The 11,523-nt window shown below is 39.8% G+C and overlaps 1 protein-coding gene across 1 annotated transcript in view; it reads right to left on the reverse strand.

The window, feature by feature from the left end:
• exd3 (exonuclease 3'-5' domain containing 3) overlaps positions 1 to 11,325 on the reverse strand; it is a 41,788-nt gene extending 30,463 nt beyond the window's left edge. Inside the window, 11 exon segments of the mRNA XM_044173917.1 lie at positions 2,103 to 2,269; positions 2,407 to 2,445; positions 3,274 to 3,347; positions 3,431 to 3,537; positions 3,630 to 3,769; positions 3,931 to 3,984; positions 4,096 to 4,281; positions 5,460 to 5,621; positions 6,554 to 6,618; positions 9,835 to 9,894; positions 10,973 to 11,325. Coding sequence (XP_044029852.1) covers positions 2,103 to 2,269; positions 2,407 to 2,445; positions 3,274 to 3,347; positions 3,431 to 3,537; positions 3,630 to 3,769; positions 3,931 to 3,984; positions 4,096 to 4,281; positions 5,460 to 5,621; positions 6,554 to 6,618; positions 9,835 to 9,862 — 1,022 coding nt within the window. The 5' untranslated portion in view covers positions 9,863 to 9,894; positions 10,973 to 11,325.
• Positions 11,326 to 11,523: the final 198 nt, after the last annotated feature.

The raw sequence follows: 11,523 nt of genomic DNA on the forward strand, positions 1-11,523 counted from the left end.
AAGGTGGATTAAAGTAATGTAATCAATATATTTGTTGAAGATGGTCTTAAGCACTAAAATATTATATAAGTACAAACAATTCAGCTGCCAACTATAAACATGTGATAAAGAAAGTGTGAAAAGTGTTTATTCTGGACACCACACAAGAAAGGATGTCTCAAAGATGTTACTATTATTATTGCCATTCATTTCGTACTAGCTAAAAAAAATGCAAGTCACTGTTGAGTAGCCTGCTTGAATACCTGGTATATATTATGACACTTATAGAAAGCCTGCTGCATCACTTACCTCCACAAACCTCTTGTACATGAGGAAACGCATAGAGTCCAATCTCCTCTTGTGCAGAGCATTGGGGCACAATCCTGTGTCAAAAAGATGATCAAATCATTTCTCCCTGACATGTACACCCCTATATGAACAACTACACACATGCCCAGTCACACACCTTGGTCAATGATGAATTTCTCCATGAGTCGAAAGACTTGTTTGGTGAGCATTTTGGGCTGGATCTGGCCCATGCACTGTTTGGAAAGAGAGAGGCGAGGAATCGCCTGCGGAAACACAACACAACCATATGAGTTCATACAGCGGCACACTGATGCCTACATACATAGGTTCCCATACGTTCACACATGCTCCATACTTGCTTATCTCTTCCACACTGAAGCTGGGGTGGCACCATGAGTCTAGCAGTCTGACCAGTCGTTGTTCTAGATGATTGTGGCCTGTGACAAAGCCTTCTCCAGCAGATGGTGAAGCAACCTCATCAGGTTGGTTCATGGTGAAGTAGCCTTCTCAGTTCCAGCTAGTCTTAAGTATCAAAACTCAGATCCTCCTCCTGTATACATGCTGCTGAGAAACTACTTTCCTGACTACCTGCATGACCCATTCTGAGTTTACAAGTGATTACACATTTTTATGCTGAATGTTGTGATAAATTTCATCAATTTATTACACCAATGAAATGTAACGAATCCTAAATTTAGTAAAACATTACAGCCCTACTAATTAAGGAAGCATGATGCTCTAATAGTGTCTTTTCTATTGTCACTATAAGACCAAATGCAGGATCTAATTTGGAAGTAATTTGTATGGAGTTATGTGAATGACAAGATAATGTTACCTTCTGGTGTATACTAAGAAGATCAAGCATCCCCTCCATCTTCAATGGTTCCTCTAAAAGCTGGTGCCAGGTGGCCAAGAGACACTTGAGATCCCCTGACATACCATAACCTGAATGGGAAGAAAGGAGAAATGTTAGAGACAAATGTACAAACAAAAATACCTCAGTTGAATTTGATTTAACCGTTGTCAAGTCTGTTGCTTACCCAGTTTAAGGATATTTCTTTCAGAGAACAAGCTCCTAATGAAACCAATAGTGTCTGGGTGTTGGCAGAATCCGTTTGCACAGAGGTCTAATAAGAAAACCTGGTCAAAAACTGCAAGCTGTATCAGGGCAACTTGCTGAGTTGAAATACAGCCAAACGTAGGCTGCCACTCCATGTCAACTCCTACTACACCACCTTCCTAAGGATAAAGACAGGGATGGGTAAGAAAAGAGCTAAAAAAAATGTTTTATATGATTCACTATAAATACTTTCAACAGTAACCCAATTTGCCTACCAATTATTTAAAGAAGCATTCTTTTTCCTTTTTTTGTTTTTGTTTTTTAAAATCAAGCATTTACTTCTCTGTACCTTCAGCACAATGTTTTGACATCTCTGGAGAGCTTCTGGCGATCCACAAAATGAACCTTGTCTTTGGTGAGTGGCACCTGGTAGAACTTCTGACAGTGAGGCTGAGATGGCATCCACTCCTCAGTTTGTGCTGAATCACTCAGATGTAATTGTCTGAGCATAGGTGAGAAATGTGTATATTTGTGTGAGTGTGCACATTAAAAAAGAGGCAACAATGAGAAAAAAAAAAGAAAAACACTAAAGACTCATCAAAGTAATTCTGTTTCAGACTCTATGAGAAGGGGATGTGGTGAACAAAACTTAGGCTCCAGGTTGCAACTGTTCCTCCTTATATAAAGAAGTACAGCCTGTGCATACCACAAGTTGTATAATAAGATATATTTATGCATATTTTGGCCGACTCACTGTAGATCAGGCGGTAGACTCTGCTGCGTTTCCCATACCCCACAGGGAAGTCGATTTCTGGGGATGTTGTATCTCAGTGACCACTGAGAGGCTTTCTGAAGACCACAGTACTTCACCAACATCTCTACCAATTGGATCTGTAGCTCAAGGTCATCTGCCACTACGTACTATACATACATAATACACATACACAAAAAAAATTAAATCACACATCCTGCATATCATATTGATACTAATATATATACAGAGTACAGCATATCTCTACACACTGTCATATGCATACACACCTACAAGCAACACCTACCTGTACATGGTCACTCCAGTTCTCCTCTGTCATGCTTTTCTAAAAGAAAATAGAGGGTGAAATACAGAAAAATACAAAATGAGTATTATTAATTAATTCTGTAACTGCGTAATCTGACTCAGATATTGCCCTTTTCAAAGTGTGGTGTTGCTGAAATAAATATTAATCAAAATTGCCATCACTCGTCCCAGCAGTTCTGTGTGTCTGCTCGTCTGTGTGCCCCTCCCCGCAGATCATCACACAAGGCGATCCTATTAATTTCATTGTTGCAGAAGAAAGCGACGGCCCACAGAAACACATAGCTTTAAGTTATAAATTCATGAGGTTATTATAAAGATCAGCTCTTTATTGTGATTAGAAAAGAGCAGAGGAGAAGAATCGCTTGTTGATCGGTGCGGAGAAATGCGCTTCTTGTCTGAACAGCCAGGCTACTGCTCGCAGGAGAAATGACCTTCCGTGGCACTTCGTGGTGCTTCCACCTCCTGTGTGTCCCTGGCGTTAAAGGATTAATCGATTATCAAAATAGCTGCCGATTAATTTTCTGTTAATCGACTAATTGACAAATCACAAATAAATTAAGAAGGTGGATTAAAGTAATGTAATCAATATATTTGTTGAAGATGGTCTTAAGCACTAAAATATTATATAAGTACAAACAATTCAGCTGCCAACTATAAACATGTGATAAAGAAAGTGTGAAAAGTGTTTATTCTGGACACCACACAAGAAAGGATGTCTCAAAGATGTTACTATTATTATTGCCATTCATTTCAGACTAGCTAAAAAAATGCAAGTCACTGTTGAGTAGCCTGCTTGAATACCTGGTATATATTATGACACTTATAGAAAGCCTGCTGCATCACTTACCTCCACAAACCTCTTGTACATGAGGAAACGCATAGAGTCCAATCTCCTCTTGTGCAGAGCATTGGGGCACAATCCTGTGTCAAAAAGATGATCAAATCATTTCTCCCTGACATGTACACCCCTATATGAACAACTACACACATGCCCAGTCACACACCTTGGTCAATGATGAATTTCTCCATGAGTCGAAAGACTTGTTTGGTGAGCATTTTGGGCTGGATCTGGCCCATGCACTGTTTGGAAAGAGAGAGGCGAGGGAATCGCCTGCGGAAACACAACACAACCATATGAGTTCATACAGCGGCACACTGATGCCTACATACATAGGTTCCCATACGTTCACACATGCTCCATACTTGCTTATCTCTTCCACACTGAAGCTGGGGTGGCACCATGAGTCTAGCAGTCTGACCAGTCGTTGTTCTAGATGATTGTGGCCTGTGACAAAGCTCTCTGCCAATGGCAACTTATTCTGCAAGATTAGCGGTACACACATCTGTAGAAGAAGATTGGAGATGATTGGTTAGAGATTTTAGTGAGGCCATTTTGAAAAGTTCAGATCTAACACATCTTAAGTATGCTTACGTATTCACTGCTTATTAATAAACATGCTCAAAAGATTACACAGACACGTCTGCTGAAAATGTTTTGTCTCACCTCCTCCATATTCAGTTCTTTCTGTAACTTCAGCTTTATGCTGAGTACTGCTGCCTGTGAAGAACAGAAAGTGTAAAACAGTGACAAAACAGAAACAGATCTTTTGCTAAATCAAATTTTTTTGTCTGCCATAAAAATTATGTTAACATCAAATGAGGTGCTCACCTCTTTGTAGCAGTTAAGAGCCTGCAACCTCACAATGTGCAGTCGGAGAATGGCCGGATCCAGGGAATTGAGTTGGTAGATGTTTATGAGAATGTCTACAAAGCTGGGCTGGGTATCTGTTAGTAAGCTCAGAGCCCGTCCCTGGAGTGCCGTTGCTTGCGGCTCTAAGAGTGAGCTCAGAGTAACCTGGTGGAGGGACACAAATGACGACGAACCAAAAAAATATATAAACAAACAATATCTAAAAAAAAAAAAAAGTTTTTAATTTAAAGCAAACTAATCTCTAGTTTGCTTTATACTGAGATTGAAAACATGAAGAATAGAAAAAAGAAGAGCCTGGAAAATAAAGTAATAATTGTTGCTGATATGGATTGTATCGGAACTCATCTTGCTGTCGTGGTGGTAGTGGTAATGGTAATACGTGTGTGGCCACGAAGGTGGCTCATCAGGAGGTCAGCGATAAAAAATGTACAATATACAGGAATAGCTCAGATGATCCACATGCTCCAGTTTTGTCTTTTAGAGGCACCTCATGAAACTGGCTTTTAACTGTGGAAAGCAAACCTAAGCTTCTGGTTAATTTTTACCACTGTGCCAAAGTGTGCTGACATCCTGCGTGTCAGTGTGGTTCACCAGTTGCATGAAGGCGGAGCAGCAAGCTACTCAGAGAGTAGTAAAGACTGCTGGGAAAATCATCTGGGTCCAGTTACCAGACATTATCACCATCTACACCTCCTGCTGCCTGCGCCAATCTCACAGTACCATCAGAGACTAATCACATCCAGCTCATCACTTGTTTGACCTTCTGCCCTCAGGAAGAAGATACAGGTCTATCTGAGCAAGGACTGCCAGAATGATGAACAGTTTTTTCCCCCCCAAGCAGTCAGGCTGCTAAACAAAACCAACAACATAACATTTTTATACCTCTTCGCCCATGGCACAAGTCTGAATTCTGTGAAGTCACAATAATGACTACAGGGAAGTTTAGGATATATACACATATAATACAGTATGATGTATGTCTTCTGTCAGCTTACAAAGATGACAGTTTAATAAATTATACATATTAAGCTAATTATTATTTCAATATGCACACAAACATTGTATATGCTCTTTAAGCTACATATTAAAAAAAGATACCTGTAAAACTCATTGTCTGCAAGTGGGAACATTTGTTTTTCTGCCTAGAGATGGTGCACATCGGCATGTGTGCTAAACTGTAAAACTGCTAAAGGTGAAGCAGGTTGGACTGGAACTGTAGAAGTGCTGAAGTGTCCAGAGGTACAGGTCTAAAACTGATGGAACTGTAACTCTGTAGTATATTTCTTTAGTTTAAAAAAGTTTGTTTGCTGAACCGCATCTACCTTAGGATGTTCTTTCATCCATGTTTGGAATTCCATGAGGATGTGATGGCCGAGGGTGTGGCTCCGACCCTTCTGTTTGCCTGGACAGCTCTCCAGGATTGTTAGTAAGGCCTCCAGAGGCTCTGACAGCTTTGAAAATCCCTGGAAGGCTGCAAAATGTAGCTGTGGGGGGAGAAAGAGGGAATCGGGGGTGTGAATTAAAACTAAAATCTTAGAGAGGAAAAGGTGAAGGTATAAAACATTACAGCTTAATAGTCTTTTTAATCTTATTTTCAGGTAGATTCATTCAAATGTGAACGCTATGTGCATCATTGATATTATAGCCACACAGAATTCATTGACAATTACACACAACCTTTGCAGGCTATAGGTCATGTTCAAGAGAATCTCATAGACACAGTTGTTTTAGTTTGAAACTAAAGATTGCTTCTTCACCATTATTTACATATGATTTGTGTGCAAATTCTGAATTTATCAAAATTATTTAGTGATTATAGAGGGGAGAGTTACCCCTTTGAAATTTAAAAACCTGCTATAGAACATTTGCAATAAATATTACATGTTTTCTAAATTGTTTCTAGTAAATGAGTCAAAGTTGCTGGTAAAATTAGGTATCTGACAAGCAGAAAAGCAGAAACACAGTTAACTTTCCCCCTTGAGCCAGGCAGAAACAGAGACGTATGACACATTTTAGGTCTCAGCTAAAGAATGCAAACTCTGGCATTAGAAACTTCCTACACAAGAAAATAATATCTGTGTGAGAATGCTTTGCACTGTGTCTTAATTTGCAAAACAGATGTCATCCACTCAATATCCTCGTCACACAGATCTCAAGTTCATTCAGTGCAACGCAAATTCCTTCCTTCCTTCCTACTGACAGACACTCTGGTTTCCTCATTAACACACACACACACAAACACACTGGTGAACTTCATTTAAACATGCCGTATCCATGCTCTCTCTCCTCCTCATGTTCCTTCCTGCAAGTGCTTCTTGCAGACACACAAAGACTCCATCTCTCTACCTTTGTAAACACACACACACACTCAACATTGCATGTGTGGAATTGACACACGCTGTGAAAGTTCTCTCACCGTCTGCAGATCTTTCCGGTTCCATAGCTCGAAGAGTTTGTCTCTCAGCACGGCAGGGTCAAGACCTGGGGGGGATCACACATGCATAGATGAGGTGGGGTTTCACTCTGACCTTTGACCTCTATCAACCTGTCAAGGAATCAAACCTATTTGCTTTTTTTTTTTTTAAATATATGAGGCACCTGATGGCTTTCTATTTGGGTCTTTTGGGCCTTAAAATAAAAAGTTCTGATTTGGGAAACAAATTGCAAGATGCAAATCCTCTACATCTAGTTCTTAAGGCTGTAATTCATAAAAAAAATATGCAGAGGCTATACAAGTGAGTCATTTTGCCAACAATTACAACCCATTTCATTTTTCTACTGAAGCCTCCAATGACAAGCCATTTAGTGTTTTTTTTCCCAGTTAGCACAATTACATGCCTGGGCAAATGCTGTTTATCAACTCTTCCAAACAATGTTGCCTGGCTACAATGGCCTTTACCTTGCTATACAAATATAAGTTTGGCACAGGTCATAAAGACTATTCTGAAAACCGCAATGCTGATTTGCCCTTGCTACTAAGTACTAGTCATGTTAATAAAAGGTCAAATTTGTTGCCAAACAGTCTTGAAATACCTTGTTTTGTGTCCAACCTAAATCTTAGCTTATAGGTAATGCGATATACTGGAAATATTGTTTGTTAAAACAGGCATAGCTGAGTAGCCATAACGTCAAATATTATTTCTTTAACAGGCATGGCAGAGCAGCCATAACATCGGATTAACAGCTGAGGTTGGTTGGATAGTAGAGGAACCCGACATTAGCTCTGCATTCCAGCTGAATGTGCAGCCAAAATACTCTAAAGAAAACTCTCAGGGCACATTTTTTGGAAGGCCATGGTGGGTAAAAGGACCTAGAAACAAGACATGTAAGCATGCATGTGTGTTTCACGTTTTGTGTCTATCTGCCTGTGCGTGTGTTCCACTGAGTCTTCTCAAAAGCTCCAGCTTCTTTCTCTGTCGCTCATGCTGTGTGGGCTCTACCATACCTGCCCCCCCTTTCCCAGGGCTAGCTTTCCTGTTCTCTGCTCCCTCACTGCAGCAGCCTCTCTCGGTTTTGTCTCGGATTTCCCCAGGAAAGGGCTATGCGGTGGTCATGGTGTAAAAAATACAACCTTCCTGATGCATAGCCTGGGAAAGCAGACCAAAAGGTCTCTCCCACTCTCTGTGTTGGCCTCTTTCTTTACTGTATCTCTCCTGGCCTTACACTTTTTGTCTCTTAAACATGAACTTTACCTGCCTGAGCCTGTGACTTGGTTCAGTGTTTTTATTTTAGAAAATGCCAGTCGTGCTATGCCAGCCTTTTTGCATGTTCTGGCCCATTTAGTACAAATCAGTATGCTCTACATTAGTGTCAGTCACTTTCCAAAGTATACAATAGATTTTTGTAAATGTATTTCCTATCTTCCAGACAATCAGTGGTTTTAAATAATTTCCACTTGATATGAAAATATATTTCCAGTTACTTAGAAGTTGCTTGATAAACTGTATTTAACCAATCTTAATGGATATAATACCTGCTTTTATTTTTGTAAAAGAGGCTTAATTGTTGCATGGTAATGCAGCACAGGCTTTTCAAATTAACCTACACTTCAGTACCTCACCATGATGCCACAGCTTTGACAGCAAGATTACAGAACGCTATGGAAAACGGTCAACAGCAAAGTAGACTGAATATGTAGTAAATGGCCTAAGACGTACAAAACACTGCTACGGTCCACTGAAAGATCCTTTAATTTCAAGCATTTGAATAGCTACAGAGTTTCCTTTGCTGTTTTCCGTGGTTCTCTGCTGTTATACACCCCACTCCAGCCCATTCATCCCACTGACGAACATGCTTACGTGCACAGGGACTCACTAAAACACAAACAGCACACCCCACTTTACTTCAGTCTCACTGTTTGTGTGAGGAGAGGAGAGGAGAGGAGAGAAGAGGAGAGGAATGTGGAGCATGTAGCTTCTTTATAGTCTTGGCTTGTGGGTGAATGACAGAGCTGGAGGCTCCCCATTCATTACAACATAATGACCTCCATCACCACATACAAATACACGGACAGTCGGCCACACATACAGCACTCCTTCACCTCTGGGAGGGGTGTTTTTTTCTTCTTTATTTGACACAAGATCATTTGAAATATGAGAAAATACTTCATATTCACTAAGTGAATTTTAAAGTAATATGACCCTAATCTCCCACTCTTACAAAACAATAGAAGTCACACTTAAATTTCAGTAAAATTAGACAGAGGTTAAATCCACAGGCAGTTCTAACTGCCTGTTGCCAGGCAGCTGCCAAAATAAAGGAAACACAAAGATCAAGTGTCTAAATTGGGCATTTGGTGTCACTACAGCCACCAGAACAGCTTCAGTGTGACTTGGCAGAGGTTGTGCAAGTGGCTCAACTCCACTGGAAGGATGCCACAACATTCCTCTACAAGTACTTCTCTCCTTTTGTATTTTGTTGTAGGTACTGGAAAAACCTTTCAACAGGTGCTATTACAGAATCTTGAAAATGAGGAATATTTTAAAGCAGTGTTTGCATGTTAATGAATCCAGAATAGACCCGCTACAACTTGGTTTCCATCCAAATGTGGACTGACATATGCCGAGAGGCTCTACAGTGAAAAAAGAATGATAATGCTAATATGATTTTAAACCCCATGAGCTCTCTGTGTTCTGCAAACTAATGTTGCCAGGAAACATACATAAACAAAGCTACAAATCAGAGATGAGTCAAAGTTAGTAACTACACAGTGGCAACACAATTATCTACACTACAATAGGGAATACCTTTAAAAAAATGTTGTAGGTGAACAAGTGCTGGGGACGGTTAGTTGGGATTTAAAATTTTATCTATCAAAAGACAACAACCTGTTGGCCAAAACTCTATCAAACCAGCCTGTTATGCCTATAGTGTTGCTTTACTGATTGTTATGTTGATTACTGTGATAAACCGAGTTAACTCATTTTGTTTTCTCCTGAATTGTTTTTCTTCAGATGTTAAATTGTTTGAAGAAAATGTACGTGAACACATGTGCCTTATAACCACTGCATAAAAGCTTTGTTACCTGACATTCATGACATCAGAGGTAATGTACATTTCACTGCAGATATTACTCAGCTATGCCTTGTACCTTTGGAGTCTATATACCCAGCATCACACTACAGTTAACCATCATGTGTGTTGTTTCTATATTAAATATTGAAAGAGAACTGTGTGTTGTAAAACTGTGATACACACCCACTGCCTTCGGAGTAGTATGGCTCATTTCTGTCCACAAGATGGTGTGCTGCTGTCACTCTGTTGAGGGAGGCACACAGAAAATCACAGTACTATAAATAGAACGTCTCAACCACAATTGCTTGAATATATTACTGTCACAAAATAAATGTAGAGACACTTATTTGCTAAATATGTAATTATGTACCACATACAGTAATATGGTAAAGCAACTGAACTAATAATAGCTAATAGGCCAAGATAGATACCCTACTTACAGCTTGTTAGCTTATGCATTTGCTCTCATTTATATTGGGCAACAACTTTGCAGTCTCTTGAAAGATGTCACTGTGCCAAAAAACTGAGAAAAAAAACTGAATTGAAAATCAAAACAAAAGAAAGTGAAAAAATGTCATACATCCAGCAGTTTAAAACAACAACATTAAGGGAAACTGTTCAGCACCTTATGATTATGAACCAGTTTTGCTGATATTATCATTCCTGCACACACACACACACACACACACACACACACACACACACACACAGAAACCTGTGGGAACAGCAGCCTGAGAAAGGGCAAGATGCCAGCTGGCTGAGACTTGATTTCAGGCTGAGGATGTTTTTTTAGGCCTGAAGTCTGGTTGTTTCTCCCTATCTGAATGTCTGCAGCTTCCAGAGGCGGGCTTTAGCATTCAGTACTGTCCAGACAACAACACTTTTTCAGGGGATGAAGGAGGAAGAGAAGAGAGACACGGCACCTGTAGTCATGTCTTTTTATTATCTTCTATCCCCACCTAGTGGATATAAAATAAATCCTACTTCCTCATTGCTTAATTTCACACTTTGTGTTAGCAAACATTAGGTTGTCTGGCCTAGACAAATCAAGCACAGACTCTAATGACACCCGTGCGTGTGTTAATTTCATAGTTGCTCGAGTGTTTCTCAGCCAACTAAAAGCCACAACAGTGTTTGTAGTTTCGCCAGTGATTGTACCTGGTTAGCTCGTGACTCACTTTGGGCTAGCTAGCTCAAACCTTTGTGCTATGTTGTCATGTTGAGCTCAAATACAGTAGACTTTCTTTTTTAGTGTGTCAACAAGCGAAATATATTTAATTACACTAATGTAAGGTTACGTTATCAATGCGAATGAACTCACCATGTGGTACTTTCTTCCAGTTAGCTATCGTCAGGTAGAAGTTATAGTACCTACCTAGCTAGTTACATCAGGTTAGTTTGTATATACTAGTCGACCAAATTACGCATAGCTATTTTGCCCTGCGTAAACGTCCCAGGCAGACCTTGTCCTCACACTATACACAAACCAGGCTTTGTTCGTCAGGATTTACAGACCGCAACCCCTTAACCATGTCATAACATCACTCTAACGGCAAAACATAAATATCTAAATGTCAGATATTTGATTGATGGAGTTTATCGGGAGCGATAACCACTGTAGGTAAAGCTGCCTGTAATACTAAAAGTAGGGCAAACAAACTTGTTTTTATTCTTCATCTACTGATTGGTTTTCAGTGGAGGCTATCATACAGGTTGAAAGTGTGCTACTGCCACCTTTTGGTTAGGGAAGGCAGAGCAGGGGACGTTTTTTAAAAAAAAACAAACATATTTAGTTATTTCCCCCAACAAATTTGTATTTGATGAGTTTTTCCACATAAGCCGAATATTGTAACATCATTGAAAGAACAGTTT

Source organism: Siniperca chuatsi, linkage group LG18 (genome assembly GCF_020085105.1).
Source record: "Siniperca chuatsi isolate FFG_IHB_CAS linkage group LG18, ASM2008510v1, whole genome shotgun sequence".
In the NCBI taxonomy this organism is placed as follows: domain Eukaryota; kingdom Metazoa; phylum Chordata; class Actinopteri; order Centrarchiformes; family Sinipercidae; genus Siniperca; species Siniperca chuatsi.